The 27,950-nt window shown below is 58.0% G+C and overlaps 1 protein-coding gene across 6 annotated transcripts; it reads right to left on the minus strand.

Moving 5' to 3' along the window:
• Positions 1 to 270: 270 nt before the first annotated feature.
• On the minus strand, positions 271 to 27,888 carry MICALL1 (MICAL like 1). 6 transcript variants are annotated; one of them, XM_082420008.1, is made up of 16 exons: positions 27,351 to 27,888; positions 23,072 to 23,120; positions 22,495 to 22,636; positions 18,062 to 18,150; positions 16,795 to 16,937; positions 14,745 to 15,190; positions 13,132 to 13,189; positions 12,070 to 12,449; positions 10,212 to 10,621; positions 7,454 to 7,588; positions 6,703 to 6,829; positions 6,477 to 6,585; positions 6,257 to 6,330; positions 3,421 to 3,535; positions 3,204 to 3,250; positions 271 to 2,154 (listed from the first exon to the last, which is right to left on the minus strand). In XM_082420008.1, exons 1-16 carry the CDS (start codon positions 27,494 to 27,496, stop codon positions 2,033 to 2,035), a joined length of 2,592 nt encoding a protein of 863 aa, XP_082276134.1. In that variant the 5' UTR covers positions 27,497 to 27,888; the 3' UTR covers positions 271 to 2,032. The 6 variants fall into 6 exon arrangements, 5 of the variants coding, with proteins under 5 accessions (XP_082276134.1, XP_082276136.1, XP_082276133.1 ...); XM_082420010.1 differs by having other exon boundaries at positions 6,477 to 6,567; positions 27,351 to 27,887; XM_082420007.1 differs by having other exon boundaries at positions 10,206 to 10,621; positions 27,351 to 27,887.
• Positions 27,889 to 27,950: the final 62 nt, after the last annotated feature.

A 27,950-nucleotide genomic window follows, 5' to 3' on the forward strand; every position in this document is an offset into this window, starting at 1 on the left:
AGAGAGGACCAGATCGAGGGCTGGGCTCTGGAACATTCCATGAGAAGCCTGTATCCACACACCCTCCAGAACCTGAGGGCCAAGGGTGCAACATGACGAGGACAGCCGCCCTCCACCTTGAAGGCCCCAGCACGTGGCCCAGAGGCAGCGAACCAGAGAACCCAGGACAGCCCAGGACAAAGTCAGCCCACCCGTGACACCAGAGCAGCCTACCCTAGATTTAAATTCGGATTAGTTGCCAACATTTACAAAGTACACACACGCACCATCTGGATTTCCAGTTTCTCTTGAAAAATGGAAAGATCTGGCCCCACTGGGCCCACATCCCACAGGCTACAGTCGACTTAAATGAGGGAGAACTTCCCCTCTAGTTGCGGCATATCCACCCCAATTCACCCCAGTCCCCACCACGCGGGTGTCGGGGCCTTCCCTCAGGACACACCCAGCCCGGTTCACGTGTGTCACCTGCCGCTGGAGTTGGTGACCCCAGCTGCAGGTCAACAGGCATGTCAGGAAGGAGGTGGCCGGGGGCTGCACAGGCACGGGAGCCACCTGTCCCTGCAGAGGAAGGGGTCCTGCCCGGGGGGCAGGCAGTGAGGGCCAGGGCCCCCGGTGGTGGACAGCCCCTCCACGCCCTCCTGGGCAAGCAGAGATGCCGGCCTCGAGGCCTGGCAGAGGCAGGGAAGAAGGCAGGCCTGGCGAGGGGAAGGCGCCTCGAGGCTGCAGGGCACTGGCGACTGAGGTGGTCTCCGTTTATTGTCGGTGAGGAAAACCCTCTCAAATTAATACAGTGCGATCTTTCCCCATAGGTGTGCTGAGGGAAGGGGGCCCTAGAGGCACCCCGGAAATAGCTTACAGCAACAGTGCTTTGACCAAGAGCTGCTGGGCACATTCCCTGGGGGGAAGGTGGTGGTCCCCATCGGCTCCTCCGCTCCCACAGCCATCCCAGGGGGTGAGCGACCATGAGTCCTTCGGTAGCAACAAGTCGGGAGAGAACAGACAACAGACGAGTGTGAGAAGACAGGCTGGCGATGACCGCCCGGGAGTGGGTCCACTGCGCCCCAGCCCTGGGGTGGCGGGGAGAGCCTAAAGGAGGGGCCGGGCTGCAGTGCGGTAAAGGACCAGGGTTAGCACCTACGGCAGCAGCCCCGCCTGCTGCCGATCTGGCTGAGGGGCAGGGGCCAGAACTGCAGCTGGGGCCTGCCTCCCCGGGACCCTCCCTGTGGGGGCTCAGCACTCGGCTCCCACCCACCCCAGCACGGTGTCCTGGACAGGGAGACCTCCTACAGAATAAGGGGAGACGACGGAAGCTCCTAGAACTCTGAGGAACAGAGGGAGGAGTCTGTCCCGGCCCACTCGTGTCTGAGGACACAGTAACTACCTCAAACTTAATTAAGAGACTTCATAAATAGAGGTCCTGAGTGAGGAGAAAGAGAGTCAGGGCCGCCTGCACCGAAAGGAAGACAGGGACTCAGAACCAGGGCAGGGGCGGGAAGGCGCCAGCGTGGCCGAGCCCGGCTTACTGGCCTGCCAAGAGGGCAGAGCCCTGGGGGCAGGAGACCCAGGCCAGAGGTCCACCCTGGGCAGACCTCGTGGGCAGAAAGACCCAAAGACTCTGAGAGGTAAGGATCCCCTCTGCACGTGGTACAGAAGGGAAGAGGGACCAAGGAGCTGCCCGGCATGGCAGGCCAGGTGCTAGGTGGGACGAGGGGCGGGTGTGCTCGGCTGCGGCCGCTCCCCAGACCCAGGAGCCGGCTCGCTCCCTGGGTCAGTCACAGCATCTGGGGTCATCACAACCAGGCTGGGCAGGGCTGAGGCGCAGCTGCCGGTGGCTCAGAGGAGAGGGAAGAAAACTCTTTGGCCCAGACCAGCCAGAGGACCCTGAGGAGGGAGAGGCCATCACCCAGAGGCTCCCTCCCCTTAAGTCATCTTTCCCCTCGACTGATCCTGAAGGGAAGCTGGGCGTCCCTGGCAGAGCACAGCCCGGGGCCGAGCCAGGAGCGGTGGAGTCCCCAGCTGGCAGCCCGCGCTGTTAGCTCTTGTCTCCCGGGGACTTGCTCTTGGTATCACGCTTGTTTCCTAGCAGCTTCAGCACCTTCATGGTCTTGAACTTCCCCTTCTTCTTGCCCTCGGGTTCAGCCTCCTTCTGGAACTCTGCAGAAGGGAGAGGGGAGTCGATCGGAGCAGGCCGGGGGTGGTGGTGATGGCCTAGGAGCGCCGGCCAACAGGCTCAGCCCACCGCTACCACCTCGCCTGGAACCGTGGGCACGCCCCTTCACCTTTCTGAGCCTCCGGTTCTTCGTCTCTAGGACGGAACCCTACCCCTTCCCAGTGTTTCGGCAGGGATCAGGAGACGAGCACCGTGAAAGCAATGGGGGAGCCCTACAGCGTGGCAGACCTTCATCTCTAAAAGGCTTGGTTCCCCTAGGCTGGTGCTCACAGCTCTGTGGGTTACAACACGAACACTGACTGTCAGAGGTAGAAGAGACCTCAGAAATCATCTGGCCCAGCCCCTAACTTATTACGGACGAGGAAAATGTGAGTTTTGAAACAGACTAACACCAACCGAGCTTTTTGCAGGTGCCAGGCCCTGGACTAAGTGCTTTATACACATTACCTCAGTCATCCTCAGCACACGCCCGGGAGGTGGGTGCCTCCATCACCCCCATTCCACGGACAAGGAGAGCGAGGCCTAGAGGGGTGAAGTGGCTGGCTCCAAGCCACCCAGCTGGGAAGTGCCAGAGCTGGGACTGGAATCCAGTCTAACTGGAGCCCAGACTTAACCGCAAGGCCACAGAATGAGTCACTGGTGGAACCAAGATTAGGCCCAGGGCTCGTGCCTCCCAGTCCAGTGCTCTCTTAACCATTCTAGGCACTATCGTATCTGCGGGACGGCCTGCAGTTTGGTCCCACAGACCCCTCCTAGACCAGCTGCAGCTCTCAAGGAGGAACGCACAGTTTAAGGCAGACGCACCCTGGGAAATGCTCCCATACGCCACCGTCCTCGCTGTGGGCACCAGGGCATCCCACACCCACTCTCCTGGCCGTAGGCTGACCTGCCTTGCTATACACGGCCTTCTTGGCAAAACAGGGGCTAGGAGTTTGCACACACCGTCCCTGTAGAGCCCACTCCCACCCTCTGTTCAACCTACCCCCCACCCTCCAGGAGTTCAAGTGGGCCAGAGCCCCAGGAGGGGCCTCACCTTTCTTCTTGATCATGGCTTCCAACATCTTATCTTCCTCTTCCTCCCTGAAATGAGAAAGGGAAGCTGAGTGTCCCACAGGAGGAAGGACGAGGTAATCTCTCAGGCCCCTCCAGACTCTGAGTCCACGCAGGCTGAGCAAGCGGCGCTGGGATGACTGGCAGTGAGGGCCCCGCCCCCAGGAAGCCCCAGGGAACCCCTCCCCCAGCCACGTCACCTCTGCCGGTCCTCGTCTAGGCAGCTGACAATGGCGTTGCGCTGCTCGATGAGGGTCACGAGCTCCTGCATCAGCACCTTCTCTCGGCCCCGGTCCTCTTCTGTCCAGTCCTTTTCTGCCCAAGGAGAAAAGTTGGGGACATGAGTCCCAGGAAGTGAGGAACTAACGCCTAAGTGCTAAGGGTGGCTGTGGACCAGCCCCACGCTGGACACTCTGAGGGAGGGGGCCCAGATGGGCGGGGATTACAAATTTTTGGAGAAAGGAAGGTTGTCACAGGAGAGACCAAGGATACCAGTCTGCCTACCAAAAAAACTCTCCAAGGGGGCTCCGGGAGGTCCAGCACAATACGTGTTCTGAGAACACAGACCAGCACGTGCCAAAGAGTTTCCTGCTTTGTTCATGCACTCATTCAACAAATGTTCACTAGGTGGTTTCTTGGGGGAAGGATTCAGGCTGGGCCTGCTGAGAGCCTCCAATGGCGAGCTGGCCAGCGTGGGGCAGGGGTGGGGAGATAACAGGGAAACCCAGGGGTCCTCATGCAGGAGAAGCAATGTGACCCAAGGGGCATATTGGGACATTCATCTAATGCCATGAAGGAGGGTGGACTAGAGGGGTCCCTGGGGGCAGGGAGCCCTGCCAGGAGGTGTCCCTGATGTCTCAGACACCTGCTGCCCCTCCAGCCTCCTCTCAAGAACCTGAGCCATCCTATGGAACCACCCTCAGAAGCCCACCTGCACCTTGGTATTCCTCTCACCCAGCCCACAGGCTCCCAGGGGAGGGATGCCCACACTTGACCTTCCCTCCACAACATCTGCCCCTACCACCTCCTCTTGCCAAAACTGGAACCGCTGACCCAGCATAGTTCTGGGGACAACGTGGGTTTCAGAGTCACCACCCCAGTTCAAATCCTACTCTGCTGCTTCCCAAATCTGGGGCCTGGGTAAGTTATGTCCCCAACCTACATGTGGGAAAACCGAGGCTTGCAGAAGTTAAGTCCTTGACCAGTGTCACACAGCAAGGGTGGAGCCAGTGCTTGTACCCGGCCAGCCTTGGAACGCTTTGATCCAAGCTATAGCCCTTACAGTGTCTTATGGATCTCCAGCCCACCTGGGGCCTTATAAACCAGTCTCACCCTCCAAAGGCAACAACCAGGACAGGATGACAAGCCCTGATGTGTTGCTACCACACGGAGAGGACTGGAGAAGCAACACAAAAAGCCCAGGGCCACGCTGGCCTGGGGTACAGAGGTGCTGTCCCCAATCCGGCCACAAGGTGTCGCTGCGGCTTCCTCTGAGTGGTGGCCACGCCCCAGCCTCCAGAGAGTTGGGAGTGATTCATAGGTGGCAGCAAAGAGCTGGGACATTCTGTGACTTCCTCAGGGACACTCCTGCCTCTGGGTCACATCCAGCCTCCCAAGTTCCCTGGTCAGTGGAAAAGCAGGGCCACTGTCCCAGCCGGCAGGAGGGGCTGCGTGTGCAGGGTCATGCCCAAGTCAGAGACATGGCTAGAAGCCCAGCTCCACCCCCAATGTGCAAGACTCAGCCTCTCTGGCTCTTCATTTCCTCATCTGTTGAATGGGAACAACGATTCCTACCACCTGGGCCAGAGGAAGTGGTCAAAAGCCCTGGCTCCAGCCTCTGGACACTCCACAGTCCTGTGGTCTCTCTCAGCCCACAGCTGTGCTCACCCCATGTCATGGTCAGACCCCCAACTCAGCCACATAATAACCATCAGCCATCAGCCCCTCATCGGGCACAGAGTGTTTCCACATCCACCGGCTCCTGGGCCTTAGAATACCCTCCCAGGTGGGCACCTTCATCCTTGTCTTACACATGAAGCCATTGAGGCTCGGTGGGGCTAAGGAAGCTGCCTAAGGGCACCCAACAAGTTAGCAGCAGAACGCAGGACTGTGTGACTCCACACCCAATCCTCCCATTGCCCCCCTCCATTCTCAGCACATCTCATCCCTCCCTCCCAGAGTCACCCTGAGCCACGCTGTGCAGGGGCACTTCCACCGGCCCTCCCGCCGCCAGCAGAGCCCTGCCATGCCATGCTCTGGCCTAACGGCCATGAGCCCAGAGCTGCCTCTAGACAGGTACCTGCTCTCCCTAGCTCAGCAAGGCAGCCCTGGGCCCTGGAGCCTGACCCCTCCCTGCCAGGAGCCCACCCACACCTTCCAGGAGAGGAGGGTACCAAAACAAGCCAGTCGAAACTTCCCTGGTGGCACAGTGGTTAAGAATCTGCCTGCCGATACAGGGGACACAGGTTGGATCCCTGGTCCGGGAAGATCCCACATGCTTCGGAGCAACTAAGCCCGTCCGTGCACCACAACTACTGAGCCCGAGTGCTGCAACTACTGAAGCCTGCGCGCCTAGAGCCCTTGCTCCACAACAAGAGAAGCCACCGCAATGAGAAGCCCGTGCACCGCAACGAAGAGTAGCCCCCGCTCGCCACAACTAGAGAAAGTCCACACGCAGCAACGAAGACCCAATGCAGCCAAAAATAAATAAAATTTAAAAAAATTAAAAAATATTCTAAAAAATTACTTTATAAAAAAAAAAAAAAAGTCAGTCTGCTCCTGGTCTTGGTGTTCTCTGCAGGCCTGTCATCCCAACACCACAGATGTCACAGCCCCACACTGGCCATGCTGTTCCCTCTCCCATCTTGGCTTGAGCTTATTTTTCACCTGTTATGACCCAGACAGCACCTCCCGCCCTGTTCCCAGACTCTGCCTGTGCATCCTCATCAGGGCCCGGTCTGTCCACTCCCCAGCCCACTCCTCCATGTCACCAGGCCCCAGGGCAGGTGTCTGGGGAGTGGGTGTGGCCACACTCACCTGGCTTGTTGAGAAGGCACCGGAGCTCATACTCCACGTCGGCCTGGCGTTGCTCCAGGTTCTGCTGCTTGAAGCTGGAAAGTGGGAATAAGGTGACGGTTAGTTCTGCGGCTGCCTGCCCTGTGTTGTCACTGATAAGGGAAGAAGGTGAAGATTCCCAGTCCTAAGCTCTATGGATCCTGGGGAGAGGAGCCAGGAGCCAAGGGGAGCAAGGACTCACACATAGATGAGCTCGGACTCCCGCCGAACCAGCAGATGCTTCTCGTGGATGAGCTTGAACCAGTCCACCAGCATGTCATCCTCACGGCCCTCTGGAAACCAGATGCCCACTGAGGCCAGGGCTGGGGTCAGTCCCCACCCTCAAAGGGGCCATGGCGGCTCCTACCCTGGAAGAGAGGCTCCCCCTACCCGAGTCCCACCCGCCAGGCCCCCGGCAACTCCCGCACCGTTCACTCCACCACGCAGCTTCTCCTCCAGCAGGACCCCACGGTGTTCCAGGGTATCCAGCTGGCGCTCGATGGTGTCCATCTCTCCATGGATGTCCTCCTCGGGGATGTACTGGTCAGCCTGAACCTGCCCGACAGCGCCCAGTTACCTGAAGGTCAGCCCGCCCTCCCACCTGTTGGCCGCCAGGTGCAGGAGCTTCCCTCTTCTCTCCGGCCAGCACTGGCCTCCACAGGCCCTGCGCCCTGGCTCCGTCCCACACCCTGGTGTGGCGAGGGGTGGGTGTAGGGACGGCCACGCCCCTGCCATGCCCCTGGTCCCAGCATCGACAGGCATGCCCAGAGGGCGATACAACTTCCTCCTTTTCACGGCAACTTCCTCCCCTCCTCTGCCACTCCAGAAAATATATCACAATGTGCGAAAGTGACCCTATTAGAGGGAGAAACCTGAGAACACTCTAAGCTGTTTAAGTAGAAGTATGTCATGTGAACGCTTTGATCCTTGAACTATTATTAGTAACAATTTAAATGCATCACCCAATGCTTTTGGTCAGAGCAGCTAATCTGCTCAAAAATCCCCCTGGCTGCAAGTTAATAAATCTCCCAGCTGGGCCTCCCAAGCATGCCCCCTCCAGCATCTGAGGGAAGCTGCCCAGGCAGCCCATCCTGTGGCAGAGTCCCACGGGAAGCCTGAGGCGGCCAAGGGAGGGGGCCTGGGCCCAGGCAGCCAGGTGTCTGGGGCTCCCAGCTGTACCTTGCGTTTGATGAGCGGGAAGCCGTGTCCTGGGGCAGGCGGTCTCGCTGGCTTGGAGCCCTTGGTGGCCTTCTTTACAGTTGGGGACGCTGTGGGTGATGCCTTCCGGTTAAAAGGATTCTCCTTGCAGGAAGACTAAAGGCAGGGAGACGTGGCAGAAGATAAGTCAGGGAGGGGTCAGTAAGACCCAGGCAGCTTGATCACATGGGACCATGGAAAGCAGGCGGTAGGGATCAGGCAGAGAGAGAACCCCACAGCAGCCAGTCTCTGAGGAACTCAGTCATTCAACAAACACTTCCACTTCCCAGCGCCTCCCGTGTGCTGCTGCCGCACTGGATACTTCTCTATGTTCCTGTTCAATTTTCACAACCACTCCACAAGGTGGGTAGTGTCGTGCCCATTTTACAGCTGAGTAAACTCAAGTTCAGAGAGGTTAAGTAACTGGCTCAAGGTCACGCTCTTCCCACGGGCCCAAGCTGCAGTGAGACTCTATTTCAGGCTGGGGCAGCCCTCCGGCGCTGGGGGCAGTGGTCAGGACGCGCAGTTTAGGGTGGGACAGAGCTACAGTAGCTCATCCAGGCCTCACAACCATGCCTTTCCCAGCGGGGATTCCGGGGTTCAGCTCCTTGCCCAGGGTCCCCCAGCCAGGAAGAGCAAAAACAGGGAACCCACTAGCAGTAGAGGGAGGAGGAAGGTAGCTCCCTTCCTGCCCAGGAAAGACCCCCATCCTCTGCTGCCCCCTAGCTCTGCATTTTTCTGTCCTTCTGGGGTAATCCCTGTCCTGAGGCCAGCACAGCCGGGCAGGCCCCCCACTGGAACAGGTCTTGCCTGCCACGTGGGCAGTGCCAGCATCTTCCAACCACCCTCCCCAGCTCATCAGAAACAGGCATCACTTGAGGCCATGGAGTGTTCCCAGGAGTATTTACCGGGCTTTCCAACAGCTGGGGGGAGGAGGGAGGAGCCCCGCTCACCTCACCTGTGCCAGCCTGGGGGAGATTCCTTCAGGCTGGCAGCTGCTCTGGGATCTGAAGCAAGGAAAGTGCCAGGCCGGAGTCCAGGCACAGCAGGGAGACAGTCTGGGCCCCACAGGGCAGCACCCGCCCAAGGGGCCTGCCTGTCTCCTGCCCCCAGTGTCTCGGATTCTCTCCGAATCCTGGGGTTAGGGTAAGGGATGGGGCACCCCAGGAGGAAGTCCACTTGGGCTCTGCCCACACCCTCCACAGTCACACCCAGAGGGGCCCAGCAGGGCCAAACAGCCCAAAGGCCCCTCAGTCCCTCAAGGGTTCTCAGCCACAGAACTCCTTCAGACCAACCTTTCACAGACCTCGGGACAGGAAACATGCTGAAAGGCAGCTGCCTGTAGGGGGCAGGGGAGGGGCGTCCAAAATCAACTCCCTTCCCCACCTCCCACCGCAAGGAACCCTGGGGCTCCTCAGAGCATCCGGAGGCCCAGAGATGGGATGGGCCTTCTCCAGGTCACACAGCAGGTGGTGACAGAGTTGGACAGGAGGCGGTTGCCCAGGCAACCGGGAAGGTTAGTGGCATTTGAAAGGTGCACAAACCAACAGCTCAGGCTCCTCCCCAGACTTATCCTCTGTCAGGTCGGTCAGACCAGGACTACAGCCGGGCCCTCAGAGGGCTGCAGAGTACGGGAAAAAATGCAGAATCAGAACCTGGTGGCGCAAAGGGACTCTGGTGGCAGGAGAGGCCCCCTCATGAACTAGGTGCCCAGAGGAATGTCCTGACCCCTGGTGACCCCTGGTTCTTGGCGTGACACTGAGAAACAAGTGCTTCACCAGCCACAGAGGTCAAGTGGAAAACGAGCTCCCAGGGATGGGTGTCCAGCAGACCCTCCTCGTGCCCACTGCAGCCCCCAGAGGGGATGGAGCGCAGGGCCAGCCTGGGAAGGGGCCTGGTAAGGGGAGCCCACAGCACGGGCTGTCCGCACCCCTGCAGTGGCACACAAGAGAAGCATCCAGTAAAGCTGTTTCCTCGGCCCTCTGCCTGTTGAGGGCCGACCCCTCCTCTACCCGTCCCCCCAAAAAACAAACTCTACACAAGGCACAGTCACCCCAGTACCCCACCCCGACCTGGCTGTGAGCACCTGGGGGGCAGGGATCGCCACAGTCATCTCACCTCTGGAGCCCAGGCCAGCCCATACACACAGGAGGGACTCAATGAACACCATCTGCCCCATTCTATAGGAGGGGAGACTGAGGTCTCTGGAGAAGGAAAATGACCCCAAGAAGGGAGTCATCCCCTCTCCTCTGTGCTCTACCCCAGGGGGCCTTGTAGAACAATCATCTAGGCCTGTCTCCCTGAGCAGCTTGTGAGCCCCTAGAGGGCAAGGACAGGGTCTCAACGCCACTGTGCCAGGGTCTGGCACAAACAGGGCCTCCGTGAACGGAAGGGTGAACAGAAGGATGTGTGGGTAAGTGGTGACTGGTGGATGCGTCCCAAATGGGCACGTGCGTGTGCTGGGCAGGTAAATAAGAGCTAGACGCCTCAAGACATGGAAGACCAGGCAAGTGGAGACATGAACAGATGGACGGGAGGTCTGGCTAATGGGTGAAAGGTTGGAGAGGTGGAGCTGTGCCTCAATGAATGGAGTGGTGAATAGGTAGATGGGCACAGCCAAGGTCACCCCACAAGTCAGGGCCAGCAACGATGTAAGGGTCAGAGACCCTGCCCTGAGACCAGGCCCACGGCCACTAGACAGGACAGCAGCCTTTAGCGAGGGTGAGGCACTCACCTTTACCTGGAGCTGCGGGGACGAGGTTCCAGGGGAAGGCGCAGGGCTCTTGTCTCCAACCAGCACGAGAGGGGTGGGAGCAGCGCCACTGCAGGGCTTGGCTGGAGGGGGACCTGGGCTGTCCCTAGTATTGGGGGCAAGGCCAGGGCTGGCTTGAGCTGTCCGGTCCACACTGGGCTGCACCAGCTCCCCAGAGGAGGACAGGGAGGAGTTGGCAGAGAGGCTGGCCGAGGTCCCAGGGGTGCCAGGGGCATGGACAGCAGGCTCTGAGGAGCTCTTGGGCACAACTGGCGGCTCCAGAAGCTCCCCACTTGGGGGCTGGCTGGAGCTCTCAGATGACAGGCTTTCCACGCTGAGGGCTGGCGACGGGGTAGCTGAGGGTGGCTCCGAGTGTGACAGGCGGGAGGTGTGGAGAGCTGTACAAACAAACACACAAGTGGGTGCCACATGAGGGGGCACAGTCAGGCCTTCCGGCCTCACCTAACACGCTCCACTCTCGACAGAGCTGCAGGCCCTGGCAACCCAAGTCCTCCACATCCAGACAGGCAAGAGCCCAGAGGACAGCAAAGGTGTGACTGGACCAAGGTCACTGGCAGACAAATCATCCAAATTCACCCTGCGCTCTTCGGGCTCTGGCGTGCGCCTCGTGGCGCATCGTAGCCCTGGTTTCCTTACGGCCCTCGCTTCCTCATCCAGCGTGGCTACAGCCTCCACTTCCCCTCCCATGTCTGATCTGACCCAAAGCAAAGCCAAACTGAAAAGGCCAAAAAAAAGCCTTGCTTCTGTCTGCCTTCTCTGCCTCTGACCCAAGCAGAGGTGGGAGGGAGGGCAGCAGGAGAGGGAGGAGCAGGCAGCCCTGGCGGTGGCCGGCTCCAGGCCAGGCATTGCCCCGTGCCACTTTCATCATCATGCGTTGAGGGACACCATGCTTCAGAGTATCATCTGCGCTTTCCCAGTGAGGCAACAGACTCAGAGAGGAGAAGGGCTGGGATTGGACCAAGCTGTGGCCGACTCAGAGCTCATCCCATTGGCTGCATCTCCCACCCGCCCATCACCTCCAATCAGCTGACCCACCACGCTCAGCTGGAGGGTCCCAGGGCACCAGCAGGGGCCGGAGAGGGGGGCCTGGGCCACCTGAGCACCGGCCTCCGGTCATCCCTAATGTGCTCTCGGACCCACTGTCTGAGGGGCTCCCACTGAGGTCTCAGAGGCAGCTGGATCCCAGCCGTGGTGGAAGGTAACCAGGCACAGGGCCCGAGAAGATTGCAAGACAGCGAGAGGGAGGGCTGGGCAGAGGGAGGCACAGCACCTGGGAGCTGGCCCACCACCTCCATATTCCGGATGGGGAGATGGAGGACAGACACAGGGGAGGAACTGCTCAGAGTCACTAGCGCCCGTGTCACGCAGCCAGGTCAGAGCCCGAGTGCCTGGCAACTGGAGGAGAGTGACTAGATGGGCAGGACTGGAGCTAACCCCTGCCCAGCACTTTCCACGAGCCTGACTCGGTGTTACGCACATCGATGGATAACACGTTTAATTCTCACAACAGCCCTGTGAGGTGGGTTACAAAGGGTTAGGAGTATAGTCAGGAGTCTGGGTTCAAATCCTGCCTCCACTGCTTAAGCGCTGTGAGGCTTTGGGCAAATCACTTACCCTCTCTGTGCCTCAGTTTCCTCACCTGCAAAATGGGGTATGATACCTACCTCACAGGTTTGCTCAAGGATTGAGGACAGATATGACACACACGGCACCTGGCCTGGAGGGGATCCTGTGGCACCACGTGCCCTTCCCTGGCCCTGGGCTGACCCAGGTGCCCAACCCCAGAGTCCCAACTGTCAGGAGAGCTCCCGAGAACGGCACTCACCAAGGGGGGATGCACTGGGTGCTCGGGGGGCGGGGCGCTTCTTTGTCCTGGGGCTGCTCGTGGGGGTGATGCCGTACCAGGGGTGCAGGGACTTGGGTGTAGACTCCGGGTGAGTCGGGGCAGGGCCGGTGGCTGGGCTGGGTGCAGCTGGGGGCTCTTCCTCCTCCTCCTCAAAGGGGTTGTAGGGCTTGGGCTCCGGGCCAGCCACCTCCGGGCCCCGTGGGGCCACCTCATCCACACCTCCGTTCTCCACCTGCCTGCTGTCCCGGCCCGGTGGCGGCGGCCCGGGGCTGCTGCTCGGGGGCAGCGGGGCTGGCTTCTTCTTTGGCTCTGCCTGCACCAGTGTGATCCATGGGGGGTCTTTCCTGGGGGCTGGTGTCCTGGACGGAGGCAGGAAGAAGCAGAAACCATTAGGAGGCAAGGGGGGCAGTGTCCTTCTCTCTCCAGACAGTCTTGAGTGCAGCCCAAAGGGGGTGGATGAGAAACTGCACACTTCTCCTCTCTCACCCCAGCCCAGTGGGGCCAGTCTGGGCCCAGAGCTGAAACAGAAAGAGGGGGGCCTCTCTCTTCCCCTTCCTCTGTCTCTGTCTCTGTCTCTCTCTTCCCTGCCCTCTCTCTCATGGACCATACAGGGGAAACACAGCTCCCAAAGAACAGCTGGCAATCGATGTCCTCGCCTGTGACACAGGGTCCCAGGGCTGGAGGATCTGAGCCAGGTGTACAGCTGAGCTTTGCTGGGTCTTCTATACTCTGCTGCTGATTCGCAGAACGACTCTAGTAGCGAGGCCTAGGCCTCCCTCGTTCCACAGGCAGCAGAGACTTGGAGGGGTGAAGGGACCCCAGAGGCAGCCGTCTCCACCAGGCATTGCTGCCCACAGGAGAGGGGGTCCCAGGGGAGCCACAGGGAAGGGGATGCGGGCACAGGCTCCTGTCCCCAGAGATGAGCCCCACCCCTTCTTGGGAGGGTGTGCTGGTGGGTCACATGGCCTTGTTACCCGTCCAGACCCCAGGGTACTCCCCTTCCCCCTACCAGGGCCCTGAAACCCCTCAGGGCCAGCATACCTCTCTGACAGCTTGGGTGTCCCTCTGGGCTTGGGGATGGGGGGTTCATGCAGCTTCCCTAGATGGGAAAGGAGAGTGAAACAAGTCTTCATGGGCAGCTGTGAGCCGGGCAGCAGAGTGGGGCACCCAGGGAGCCAGCCCAAGTGCCTGCCTTACCAAGGATGCCCTTCCGTCCCACCTGGCAAGTCGTGGACTCCAGGTGGCCATGGCAACCTCACCTGCACCCTCGTACCTCCCCAGCCCAGCACTCAGGGAGATTAGATAAACACCAAAGGTGACAGGTAGAGAAGGTCAAAGGGACAAGGCCAGGACACCTAGAGACCCCATTCGTATTTCAGTTAAGAAGGGGGAACCCTGGACTTCCCTGATGGCGCAGTGGTTAAGAATCCACCTGCCAGTGCAGGGGACACGGGTTTGAGCCCTGGTCTGGGAAGATGCCACATGCCGCGGACCAACTAGGCCCGTGAGCCACAACTACTGAGCCCGCGCACCTAGAGCCTGTGCTCCACAACAAGAGGAGCCACCGCAATGAGAAGCCCACGCACCACAACAAAGAGTAGCCCCCGCTCACCACAACCAGAGAAAGCCCGTGCGTGGCAACCAAAAATAAATAAATAAATAAATTTATTTATTTTTTTAAAAAAAGAAGGGGGAACCCAAGTGCCCCTCTGACACTTCCCCAAAGTGGACAGGAAATACTGTCTCAACTCAGCCCCAGGGTCACCTCCTCCTGCAAGCCTCCCCTGACTCCCAAGTGTCCTCCGTGAATCCCACCATAGCCTCTGCTCCCCCATCTTAACAGACATCTACATTCTACCAAAATCCTCATGTCTCTGTCCATCTCTCCCTCGAGACTGGCAGCACCTCAAAGGCACAAACAGGTCTAACAGTATCTCTAGCCCCAGCGCCCAGCTCAAGAAGAGGCCTCTACGAGTGCGGAACAGAACGAACAAGTCCCAGGGGGAGACCCTGGGGGTCTCCCTGCCCTGGGCCTCCTCTGATAAGAGTTGCCCAGCACGTCTCAGGTTACAAGGAACCATGTTTCCATGAGCTCATGGAAGCCCAGGGAGGTCATGTGGGAAGGTCTGACAATGAGGGGTGAGGCAGGGGTCTCCACTGCAGAACAGGCCAGCCTGGGGAGTGCCCCAGGGGCCCATCTGACCAGGGACACCCCCTCCCCTACCCCCAGCCCCTGAGCTGTCCCCTGCCAGACATCCAGATGTGGACAACACACAGGCTGGGCCTGGGAGGGGAGGTCACCTGAGTGTGGACACAGAACCAGACACACTCGGGACACAGGGACACATGATGTACACTCCCTACACCCCGAAACTGAAGCACACAAGATGGACACAAGAGGACACACATCCTGGGCACACAGAATGGGGCAGGGATCTGTGTCCTTGCAGCATGGAGAACAGAGCGTGCACCGGGGGGCCTCAGTAACTATTTGCTGTGTGAATTAATAACCTCAGCACCACGGTCGTCCCCAGCACATCCACAGCACACACAGGCACGGACAGCGCGGCCCCACAAATACTCCCAGGCACGTGTACGTTTAAATGCCAGGCACACCTCAGGAAGCGCCCAGCCCCAGTCGGGCCCTTGCTTACCATTCACCAGGCCGCTGCCGCCTCCCTGCTCCACCAAGTTCTCCTGCTGCAGGCTGGACCGGGGCCGGGGCGTGGGGAGCGTCAGGGCTGTGCTCTCAGAGGCCTTCCTGGGGGCAGGTGTGGGGCGGCTGCCCGGGGGGCTGGCCAGCTCCTGTGGTTTGCCGGGAACCCGGGGCTTGGAGGGGATCTGGGGTCGGCCCTCGGGGCTGGCCTTGGGTACGTCCACCTCGGCCCCGGCAGCCGCATTAGGGCTGGGGCCGCCTCTCTCCACATCCTTGGCTTCTTCTGTAAGTTGCTGCTGCTTTGGCTGTGGGGGGAGTGCAGGCCTGGCCCCTGACCGCCCACTGGGGCCCAGCCTGGCGCAGTGCTCCGCACACACGAAAGTGCCCTCCTCTGGCCCACTCCTGTAAGCTCCGGGGAGCAGGGTGCTGGAGCACCGCCGACACCTGCCAGGGAGAACAGGGGTGGGGTGGGATGGGGGAATCAACTTAGCCAGGCAGCCCGGCCCAGGGTGCTGGCCACCCCTCCTCCCAACTGCCAGCCTGGATCCCGTCTCAGTACCCAGAACTTCCCAGCGGAAAAGAAAAAGGGTAAATGTCAGAATCACAGCACAACAATAAAACCATGTGAAATCAGCAACATAAATTGTGAAACACGCCTTCAGTTTCTGCTGCAAGAGGAAGCAAAGGTTCCCCCAGCTCCACCGGAGGTTCCATCTAGCGTGCGGGCTGCCACTCATTAGTGGCTCAAGAAATCAATTTAGTGGTTTTCAACCAACCAGGTTTTTTTGTTTTGTTTTGTTTTGTTATGAAATAGAATAAAATACGATATATCAGAATGTATCACACTTGTTTTATGAAACTCTAATTCCAGTTGTGCATCTATTTATACAAGTTTGATTTCAGGGATGTACTTACAACTGGTCACACTGTCAAACGTATGTCACCATAAAAAGTTTTTAAAACACTGCCCTGATGGCCAGACGTGACTGTGTTTGTGCAATGGTTCCCTTCCTCGAGATTTTTCCCCCATGACACCTCAGTTCTGCAATCAGGTGCCTGGGGTTCCAGGTCCAGCCACCACACACACACACACACACACACACACACACACACACACACCCCACACACACACACCACAAACACACCACACACCCACACACACCACACACACACCACACACACACACCACACACAACATACCACACACACACCACGCACACCACACCACACACAACACAAACACAGACACAAACACACACACAACACACACACAACACACGCACCACACACACCCACACACCACACACACACACCACACACACCACACGCACACCACACCCACAACACACACACACACACCACACACACACACCACACACACCACACACACACCACACACACCCCACACCACACACACACACACACACACACACACACACACCACACATACACACCCCACACACCACACACACACACACACACACACACACACACTCTAAACCACAACTGAATACACACTATAACTCCCAGTCACTGGTTTCCATGGACTATTCAATTTTCTTTGCTGATTTTTTTTTCTAACATATAAAACGTTTTCATACATTCTCTAAGCTATTTATATTTTCCCTGCCTCTTATTCCATTTTCCTTAGACCTGGCTTCCCCTGGGAGCCACACACTGAAAACAAGTTGTTACTATGATTTCTTTTTTTAACTGCTTTCTTTTAGAAAAAAAAAAAAAAGGAAGAAAAAACAAAAAATAAAAATAAAATAAGATTTTTTAAATGCTTTCTTTTTTCAACAGCTTTTAGAGCACATTCTGCCCCTTAATCATCATCAGGTACTTAGTCTCAAACAGCTCTGGCCCCATTTCTGTCTCTAATTCTGTGACTGACCAAGTCTTCTCCCCTCACTAGGCCTTCGTTTGTTCATCAGTAAAATGGGGAAAACCAAGATGCTCCAGCATGACGAGCCTGCCAGGGGTCTTGGCACACCATGGTGCTGAATCGAGGGAAGCTCCCTGCCCCCCCAGGGTCCCCCACCACTCACCGGAAGCAGTGCCGGTGGTACAGCTTGCCGTCGGCCAGGTAACGCTGCACCAGGTGCACGTGCTGCTGGCAGGCCGCACACGTGCTGCTGGGGGTCCGGTGGGCGCCCTGCTCTGACAGGCTGCCCGAGGAGCACTCATCGCCCTGCAGGGAACGGGGTGGGCAGACTGGGGGTGGGGGCGGGGTCACCAGCCATCCTGTTCAAGAACACTCCCTGTTCCCCGCTCTAACAGTGGCCACCTCCCGAGAGTGCGCGGTGCTAACACACTCCATCAGAGCCCCAGAGGGGCAGAGGGTGGGGACTGTCACTGTTTTGCACGTGAGGATACTTTTAAGTCCAGAAAGGGGGAAAGACTTGCTCAAGGTCACTGAGTCAGGATGGAAACATAAAAATCCGGACTTCCAGTTTCTGGGGCCCTCTCCGCCAGAAAGGCAGCTTCCGGCTGTATAATCCCTTCCCCTGAGCCGCTCTTGTCCCTCTCCTGTCCCCACAGGTGGGCCTTGCCTGACAGGTGGCTGCCCTCTTAGGCCCACCTCGTCTGCCTTCTCTGTCCCCGCAACTAGAACCAAGCAGATTTAAGTCCCAGTTTCTCAGCTTCTAAGCACTGTGACCTTGAGCAAGCTGTTTTTGTCTCTCAGCCTTGGGTTCCTACCTGCCAAATGGAATCCTGTAACCCCTGCCTGTCTCAGCCCTGCACATGCTCACTGGGCACCCACCGTGGGCTGGGCTCCCTGTCCCTCAAGAGGTCCTCCAGCAAGGTGCAGATGGGAGCAGGTGGGAAAAGCCCTCTGCACACTGTGAAGTGCTGTCCAGATGTGAAACGCTGGTGTCACCCCCTAAGCATCTTGGAGCAGGGGGCTGGCAGTGCGGCCCCCACTTCCCAGCTGAGAGATCTTGAACAAATGACCAAGCCTCTCTGAGATTCAGTTTCCTCATCTGTACGTCGGGACACACAATACCCACCTCCCAGTGTTGTTGAGAGGATTAAGCAGAATCACGCTAGGAAGTTTAAAGCTCTGTCTCACGGGAATCAAGGGGAGAATTTGCTGTATTGCATGGGTGAGTTCTGTCAGTCCCATGATGGAGAGTCAGTGCTGTGGATGCCTTGTGCCCCTCCCAGGCCGGCCATCCCCTGCCCCTACCGCCCTGGCCTGGTCTGTGAGAATCTAGTTCCAAAGCCAACGGGAAAGGGACCAAGAACACCCGCTGAATGCGGCAGTGGCAGCTGTCCCCCCACCCCACCTGCCCACCCCCGGCATCTGCCTACCTGAGCCCTGTCTCCTGGTTCCGTGGGAGTGGGTGCTTCAGATGGCGGGGAGGATGCTGCCAGGCCCTTTCTGGGTGATGAGACCCCGGCTGCCAAGAGACCAGAAAGAGATTCTGAGGCAGCTGGAGACCCTGGAGGTCCAGGAGGCCCAACCTGGCCTGAGCTTTGAGCTCCATGGCTACCACCTGAGGACAGAGCACCGATGCAGTGGGACCAGGCTCCCGCTTCACAGAGGCAGGGGATGCCTCCTTCCAAACTAAGTGCCGAGGGCAAGCTACCCAACCCTGCCAGGCCTCCGCAATGCAGAACAGTGACTCCCACCACACAGAGCAGCGTGAAAAATAAGGCACCAGGGACTTCCCTGGTGGCGCAGTGGTTACGATTCTGCCTGCCAATGCAGGGGACACGGGTTCGAGCCCTGGTCCGGGAAGATCCCACATGCCGCGGAGCAACTAAACCCATGCGCCACAACTACTGAGCCTGCGCTCTAGAGCCCACGTGCCACAACTACTGAGCCCGTGTGCCTAGAGCCCGTGCTCTGCAACAAGAGAAGCCACCACAATGAGAAGCCCGCGCACCGCAACGAAGAGTAGCCTCCGCTTGCCGCAACTAGAGAAAGCCTGCGTGCAGCAACGAAGACCCAATGCAGCCAAAAATAAATAAATAAATTTATTTTAAAAAAATAAAATAAAATAAGGCACCAGGACAAGCACAGAACCATCAGCGCCCAACATGTGAAAGGACGGGTAGCTTCCTCCCCACGAGGCTGAACGGGTGAAGGGAAGGAAAGGAGAGGAACAACACGGCGCCGGCCTGAAGGTTCAGGAAGATGGGCTGGCTCCCTGGGGCCGAGGAGCTGCCCCACCCAAGCCCAAGTGGGCAGGTGCGGCCCGGAACCCTGCCTGCACGCCCTCGAACCGGAAGAAACCCACCCCGCAGCCCACCCGCCTCCTCCATGACTCCGCTCCTTCATTACTTCAGCAAATATCCACTAAGCACCTACTCTGTACCCAGTGATTAAAATAAAACCCCCCAATTCAGAGAACTGTATACCAAAAGAAAAATCAATACTACTGTATGCTAATTCTTAAAAGTAAAATCCAGGGAATTCCCTGGTGGTCCAGTGGTTAGGCACTTCCAGTGCAGGGGGCCCTGTATTGGATCCCTGGTTGAGGAACTAAGGTCCTGCAAGCTGTGAGGCCCAGCAAAAAAAAAATCCAAACTCCTTACTGTGGTCTAAGGCAGCAGCATTGTCAGAACCTCAGGTCACAATCCATTAACGGACCCTGAAATCAACTGAGTAGACTGCAACCAGCCTATCGTAAAGATGAACTAGAAGGAAATATCCGCAGGCATCTCGTGTTTTAAGGGGAAGAATCGCTTCCTGAAACCTGTTTCAGTGACGTATGTGTACATGAACATGGATAATAATGGGAAACATATTTCTTACCATTAGTCATGGTCAAAAATTTTGGGCCCACTCCCTACCACCACCACTACCCTACCCCCCCACCCCCACCCTGGCCTCACCTCCTCCTTCCCCCTCACTCCCCTGGAGCACACAGGTCCCCTGCTGCCCCCTTGCCTGGAATATTCCTCCCCAGATCTTCACATGGCCTCCTTCTCCTCCTTGTTCAAGGCTTAGCTCAAATGTCACCTCCTCAGAGAGGGCCTCCATGACTACTCACCTAAAATAGCCACTTCCTCCTCTCGTTGCTTTTTATACCATTACCTTATTTTGTTTCCTTATCGGACTCATCTGCAATTATATTAATTACTTTGTTCTCTCTCTCCCTCCCCCATCCTTTAGACTGCAAGCTCTGTGAGTCTGTATCGTTCTCAGCTCTCCCCCTAGCACCTAGCACAGTGCCTGGCACACAGTAGAGGCGCAATAAATATTTGTTAGATGAATGAATAAGTGCCAGGTGCTGGAGTCATGTAGCCGTGAACTAGACAGAGATGGTCTACAGGGGAGAGGGAGTAATCGAGATACTATGACCAGAGTCTTATATGTTCACCACAGGGCAGGGGGTTATAAGAGCACCTGGAGTATATCAGGGCAGGCTGCTTGGAGGAGGCAAAATGTGGGATGAGAGGATGAGTAGGAAAGAATGTGCCAGAGCATGGGGGGTGGGGACAGGGACTGGAGGATCACCAAGAAGAAAGGCTTAGCAGTAACGGAATGTGATATATTCAAAGCAGCACAAGAAATTCAGTATGACTACAGTTGGGGCAGTGAGTGGCTTAAGCTAAGTGGGGAGAGGCCCTCAGGGGCCCCGCTAAGAAACTGGGCTTCATCCTGATGACACCACCCCTGTCACCCTGGTAGGGGGGAGGTACCCCTCCTCTGAGTCCCTCAGCCACTGGGCCTCCTTCCGTCACACTCTGGTTCCAGACTAGGCTGTGGCTCCTGGAGGTCAGGGGTCAGCTGACGTGCCCAGGGTCACCGGTCTCCACGGAGCCTGGCACAAGATGAAAGGAGAGCACGGCACGGTGTTGTCTCAGCCACGGCCAGCTTCCAAAGTTACCCGGTCCAGTGAAAGTCAAGCCTGGTCAAAATTACCCTTGAAATCCCTCCCCTCACCCAGAAAGTACAGAACAGGACCATCTTGGGGAGCCTAAGAGCCAGCTTTGCCTCCAGCGTTGGAACACCTCGCTGCGTTTCCTCTGGTTGAGCAGCAGGTGGGATAAAAATGGTTTGCATTTAGGGGCTAAGCCGTATGGAAAGCACAAGCTGTGCCTTTAGCAACAGGAGTTCCCCTCAGGTCCAGGGGGTGCTCTCGCCCCGGGCAGAGCACAGGGAGCTGGGCCACCAGGGTGACCTCACCCCCAGGGTGCCTGGTGAGGACCGGGAACAAAGTGGGCACCACCAACAGTATTACCAAGGGCCCTGCCCCACCTGCCCACCCCGCAGGTCCCCGGAAGGAGGCCCTCCAGAGAAGAGCTTAGTAGAGGGAGATTGGGGTTTGGCCAAAGGGAACCCTCCAGAAGATAAGACTGAATTGTGATTCTAGGTGAGCAAGCTAAACTCTAACCAATGAAATAAAAAAGTAATAATAATAGTAACCTTGAGTCCTCAATAAGGGCCAGACACAGGTCATTATTCCTCATTTGCTCCCATCAACCCTGTGAGATGGGCGCTGTTCTTATCCTCACTGCAAAGGGGACCCTAAGCCGAGAGGTGACCCTGTGGCCCACTGTCACCCAGACAGTAAATGGCAGCACAAAAACGTTCAGTCCATGCTGCCTCTCACCAGACACTCAGCAGTTGAGAAATACTTTCATTTTTATTTCTAGTAAAATATATATAATGTTATTTGTTCAATTATAATATTAATCCCTAGCATCATGGGGGGGATGGGGAGTAACAGATTATTTTAATCTTTTAATTTTTATGCTTTTTTCTATGTTCTAATTTTCTACAGTTAGCATGTTTTACTCCCAGTAAGAAAAAAAAAAAAAATCCGTACTTCCTAGAATACTTTTTTTTTTAAGAGATGGGCTGAGATTGTCCTCATGGAGAGCAGAGGTTGGAGGAAGGACTGACATGGAAGCGGAGGGGCCAGGTGCCCACCCCCAGAGGACCCCTGACAGCAGTGACACAGCGCAGGAGTCGGGACGCCCCGAATTTGGTTGTCCTGCTGTATGACCTTGAGCTCCTTCCTTCCCCTCTCTGAGCCCATTTCCTCTCTGCGGAAGACAAGGCCCAGGAGAGATCCCCGCATGGGGACTCTCCAGGCAGGAGGCTCAGTAGCCACCCAGTGACCTGACTCAGGGCAGAGAAATACCCTTGTAGCCTCCCATCCCCCCACCCCCACCCCCCTATCCCACCCCACACAATTCCCCAGCCTCTTAGTTCTCAGGCCTTGAAGGTCACTGCTGAGGAAGATGGTGCACAACAGCCCTACAGGACCACTTCCCCGTTGGAGGAAAAAAACCCCAGGGAGGTGTCTGCAAACAGGAAGTGAGGGTGGGTGCCAGAGAGGTGAACTCACAGACAGCGGATGAACTCGCCCTGCTTTGTCTCCTCTGACATTATTAATTTTTTTTTGTTTAATGTTTTCCCACACCAAGTGGCTTGTGGGATCTTAGTTCCCCGACCAGGGATTCAACCCGTGCCCCCTGCACTGGGAGCGCCGAGTCCTAACCACTGGACCACCAGGGAATTCCCTCCTCTGACGTTATTTCGCTCAGTTACTGGTTCACGCGTTTGTTGTCTGTCTCCCCCGCCAGACTATGAGCTCCCCAAAGGCAGCGACCTCCTTCACCGCTGTACCCCCCGGGCCCAGCACAGTGTTATTTTACTCAATTAATATTTCAGTGAGTGAATGAATGATGAGTTGCCTCCCTGTGCCTGTTTGCAGCTCAGAAGACAGTGGGACACATGCCCCGCCCCCAGGGCCAGCCTCCCTGAAGGGCTGCACCCCTCTCACCTTGGCCAGGGCTGGCGAAGTGGTTGTAATATTGGGACACGTAGGTCATGATGCTGAGGCAGTCAGGGACACTCATGGAGACCATGTCATTGGGGTCCAGGAGAGCAGGGATACCCAGCTCCTTCTCAGCCACTTCAAAGGCCTGGGGGGTGCAGATGCCAGGGTGGGGTAAGGTTTGAGGCAGGGGGGGAAACGTGGGGGGTGGGGGGCAGGTGCAGGGGTGGGAGAAGGATGCGGGGTGCACAGAAGCAGTCACAAGCAGGAAGAGGAAGACGAGGCAGGGTCAGCGGGCGCCACTCTGCATAGACCCAGCTTTGCTCAGCGGGATGAGGGGGATGAGGGCAGGGGTGACTGTTACCTGCAGAAGGGGAAGGTCTGGCGCTCCAGGCACAAGCGGGCCAGAGGGGAGCAGGGGGTGGGGAGAGGAGCAGCCAGGGCCGCAGTGCAAGGCAGCTGCTCCGGGAGCTGGTCCACGAGCCCCTCACCTCAGCTCCTGCCCTGCAAGACCCCTGCCCTCCGATACACACCCTCCCAAAACACACAGCCTCGTAGGCGTCCATCTGTCTGGGGGACTCACCAAACGGTTATTCTCGAAGACATTGTCCTTGGAAAGTGAATCAAACTCTCTGCAAGAGACAAAGTGGGGGAGGAGCATTGAGGAGCGGGCTGGGGCAGGGGTGTGACCAGTGGAGGTGACCACATCCCAGCCAGCCTGGGTCTCAGCAGGGTTGGGGGAGGGGTCTGTGGACTGTGGAAGAGGAAACTGAGGCAAGGAACGCGTGCTAATAGAGCGGGGGCTGCCAGGTGGGGCAGAGAATGAGCACATGGCCCCGGGGGGCCTCCAAGCAGAGGCTGGAAATCACTCAGAAGGGGCGGGGTTGAAAAGCCCCAGCTTCAAGTTTATCCCCCAGGAAGCCATGTCCTGACTCAGTGGCAAAGATAAAACTAAGACCAGGACCAATGCTGGTGACAACAAGGACACCCACGGATTGCTGACCTCACGCTGAGCACTGGGCTGAGCTCCTGTCTTGAATTTATTTTCAACTCTACTTGGCAGGTATTTACCCCACTTTACAGATAGGGACACTGAGGCCCAGAGAGAGGAAGCCACCCCTGGAAGAGGAAGCCGCCCTGGGAATCCACATTTCTGTTCCTTCCACTGCATGTCACAAACCTGGAGAAGCCACACCAACTTGCTGAAACCCTAACCCAGGCCGAAGAGGAATGTTGTTTCAGTGGGGCCAGGAATAGAACAAGTCTGAACCAGCCTGGAAATAGTACATTCTCCAGAGCTGCCGACGCTGAACGGTTGGCCAACCCTGCTGCGCCACTCCTGGGGGCACCATCCTTCGGGGAGCAGTGAAGGGTGTCCCAGTTCCTAAGCTGGGACAGGTGAGAAGTGGCAGGGCCTGCCGGAGTAACCTAGCTTTTATTTATTCCCCTCCCCGCCTCCTGGCTCCAGCTGCTGGAGTGGCTGAAACCAGCAGAGGAGACCCAGCCTTCTTGCTCAGCAGCCTCCTGGGTGCACCCGCCCCACGCCTTGTCCTTCTATGGCTGGAAACTGCAGCCTGACTGCCTGAGACGTGGGCCCAGAGGCCAGAGAAGGCAGTACGGCCTCCAAAGTCTGGGTCCCAGGCCCTGTTCTTCCAGGTCAGGCTGTGTGACCTTGGGCGGGTCGGCAGTCCTTGGGGCCTTCGTTTTCCCATCTGCAAACTAGGGGAAGCCCTCGTACCACCTCCCAAGCTGGTGGGGAGGACCAGGCTTGTTAGAGGCAGGCCTCACAGACACAAGAGAGCCCTCCTCCTCCTGCCCACCTGCCTGCTAACTTCTCCAGGCAGAGATCAAGGTACAGTGAACCGTGGGCCAAGGCAGGAAGGGGTAGTTTGCAAACCCCAGGAGGTGCCCAAGGCCGAAAGAACGAGTGGACTGGGGAGGGGATTGTGTATGCACTTCAGCCCCTTTTGCCATCTCTGGCCAGACCGCTTCCTTCTCCCCTCAGCTGGGTCCCGAACTCCTCCCCTCGCTTGGCCACTGCCTAAGAGTGTGACCCTGAGCAAGCTACACAACCTCTCTAAACCTCAGGGACACTGTGACACCAGCCCAGCCCCCAACAAAAGCTTGTTCTGAGGCCGAATGAGACAAAAGCAGCTTGTCTGGGCCGTTTATTTCAGTCTCCCAGCAGTGTTCTTAGAAGGCTAGGGTCACATTTTGTTCACGGCGTGCACTCCACACCCTCCACAGTGCCCGGTACTTAGTAGGCACTCCATAAATGTCTACTGAATACATAAATGCCAGAAACAGCGAGAAAACTGTAAACGTCCCCAAGATACTATGATTTTTCCTCCACTTCTCCCTCCCCTACCTTCGTCCCTAATCAACATCTAGGCTTTGGAAACATATTTTCTGAGTTTTCGAAGGCTGGGAAGTTCTATTTGGCTCTGGGGGAGATGAGGAGCACAAAAATGAAACCCACATGGTCCCTGCCCTCAAGGGAGCTTAAAGATGCCTAGATTTGGGGAGGGGGAATGACACAGCTTGAGAAGCCTGAACCACTTTAGAAGATGGTACTTGCCCTCGCCCCTACCCCAGCCCTACTCTCATGGAGATCCTCCCTAGCCATCACTGAGGTCCTCTCTATGCCTCACATAGGACCTGGGCCTCAGTTTTTCTCCCGTGCAATGGGCTGGCAGCCCAGATGCTGGCCTGCCTTGCAAATGAATGCCTGGACCTGATTCTGGATCTCTTCTCAGGAGGGAAGCCCCCTCCGCTCGACACGAACTCTAGCCACATCCCTCCCCGTGGTCCCATCCACCCTCCTTAGCCAGCAGGAAGCCCTAAGCACTCTGGCCCAGCCACATCTCCCAGCCCTCCCTGCCCTGTGCTATGGGCTCCAACAGTGCCGCCTGTGTCTCTGCTCAGGTGGTCCCCTCTGCCGGGAATGCCCTTCCCTCGGCCCTGACCCGGCTCCTGCTATCTCCTTGAAGACTATGTGACGGCTGGGAGGCCTTCCCAACCTAGCCCTTTGATACAGCACTTCCCACGTGGAGTTATCAGCACTGCTTATACATCTGTTACCCCCATAGGCCATGGGAGACTGTGTGGGGTTTGCCTCTTGGTTGGTTAGTAGCTATTTCCATTACCAGGCACAGTGTCCAGCACAGAGTATAACTCTGCAGACACCTGTGGAATAAATGAAGGAATGAGACACTTTCATCATCCCTTCCTGCTTAATAACACTACTTATAATACTAATGTTAATTGAATGTTCATTGTCCCATTTAATTTCTCCCAACAATCCCGTGAGGTAGGTCTTATTATCAAGCCCACTTTACTGACCAGGAAACTGATGCCTGGAGGGATCCAGTGATTTTCCCAAGGTTGCACACCTAGGACATGGAAGAGCTGACCGGAAACCAAGCAGCCTGCACTTTGTGCTGGCAGGCTCAGGTCCATTGCGTGGCTTAGCTTGACACCCGAGTCCTGTCACACACTGGCCAACCCTGCCTCACCACTTGCCCCCCAGCCAAAACAGAAGACCCCTCGAGCCCTCCGCTCTAATGCGTGGGTCCAATCTGGGTGCCCTTCTTCTCCATCCTTCAAGGCCCGGCTCCTGAGCCCCCTTACCCCATGGCACAGGCCCCACAAGAGGCAGCGGCCCACCTACATCTCCACCTCATCTCGTTCACTTCTGCATCCACACCCCCCAAAACCCTCTCCTCCAGGGCCCACCCCACCACCTACATGGTACAGAATAAACTAAATGCATCTACACCATCGACTCCTTGAGGCAATCCTTCCCTTCCTTCCCTCCTTCATCAAAGCCTCCCAGGTGCTGTCTTTGGGGAGCACAGGTCTGGAGGTGGAACAGACACACAAAGACTCCAGACCCTGTGAGGCTTGGGGAGCCCTGTCTGAGGGGCTGTAAGCAAGACAGACAAGGACCATGACTCTTGTCCGCAATTTGCAGATGAGACCGGAAGTACAAGGAATGGCAGCTGCCAGATAAACATGCACTCAGTGTTTTATGAATGAATGAATGAATGAATGAATGGAAGAGGTTCCAGGGCCCAAGGAAAAGGGAGCTGAGATAGAAACACCAAGTCAACTGCTCTGGGGTCTGAATAAGTTTTCCCGTGGAACCTCACTGGGCAGCTGGGGACAAGAAGAGGCCATTTCACACCCTGGAACAGCCCATTAGGGCTGTAGGTCAGACCTTAGGAGTCTTCACTCAGCCTCCCTGCCCCACTGAGGACAGCAGGACATGGGGCACACACCTGGGGAGACAGGTCTGTGTCCTAATGGGGAGGGGGTTACATCCATTCATCTGACCTCTATTAACCTAGGGTCTCCTCTGTGCCAGGCACTGTGCTAGTGCCCTGGAAACAAGATCGCATGGGGGAATCAAAGCAAGGGGGCCCCACAGAGGGAACAGGCCTCAATGCCCCACGTGGAGGGGGCTGCTCAGAGTGCCTGTTTAAGAGTTTAGTGTAAGAAAGGCCCAGGGTTCCCGAGGAGGGCTCGGTGCTCCTTAAAAGAGGCAAGGCCTTGGGGGCTTCGGTGTCCCTTTGGCGGAAATCAGTGCCCTGTGGGCGGGGCCGGGGCCTCAGCAGAAAGACCAGCATGGGGGCGGGCTGTGTTCCAGTGGGCGGGGTCAAAGAGGCCAAGTGGGGGAGGGGTGTGCTGGATCAGAGGGTCTCCGCGAGGCGTTGGGGGCCCGCGGGAGGGTGGGAGTCTTGGCCTCCGGGGGCGGCGCCTGCCGCAGCCCCGGCTCCGCGTCACTGAGGGGGGCGGGGGTCCCCAGCTCGAGCCCGCGCCGCCCTGCGCCCCGACCGGCCGCCCGCCCTCCCAGCACTCACAGCAGGTCGGGCCGGTGCCGGTGCAGGATGGCGCAGAAGGCCAGGCCGTCCCGGAAGGAGCTGCTCAGGTCGCGGATGTCCACGCCGCGGTAGCCCTCGCACTGGCGGCGGCACCAGGCCAGCAGCGCGACCCGCGGCCCCGCCATGAGCCGCGCGGGGCTCGGGTCCGGCTCCGGGCGCCGCCGGGACCGGGCTTCACCCTCGGGCCCGGCTCGGGCCGGTTTCCGGCTGCGGCTGCGGCTGTGGCTCCGGCGCGGCCCTGCCGCCGCGGCTCGGAGCTCGGGGCGCGACCCGCTAGCGGCGGGCGCGGGGCGGGGAGGAGGCGGGGCCGCGGCCTCGGAGTCCTCGCTCGGGCTCCGGAGCGGGGTCCCGGCTCGGCTGCCTGCTTCCCACCCGGACCTGCCCGGACCTGCCCGAGCAGCCGCTGCCCGAATGGCCCGGCCCGGCCGGCCGCCGCCTACTCACCGCCGCCAGCTCCCCTAGCTGTGGGCCGGCCGCGGGCGCGGGCGTCCCGCTGGCCTCGGTCCCCGCCCGCCGCCGCGGGGGAGCGGGGAGGGGGCGGTGGCCTGGCGCCCCACCCAGCGGCAGCTCCGCCCCCCA

The sequence above is a fragment of the Balaenoptera physalus genome (genome assembly GCF_965194825.1).
Source record: "Balaenoptera physalus genome assembly, chromosome: 13".
NCBI classification, from domain to species: Eukaryota; Metazoa; Chordata; class Mammalia; order Artiodactyla; family Balaenopteridae; genus Balaenoptera; species Balaenoptera physalus.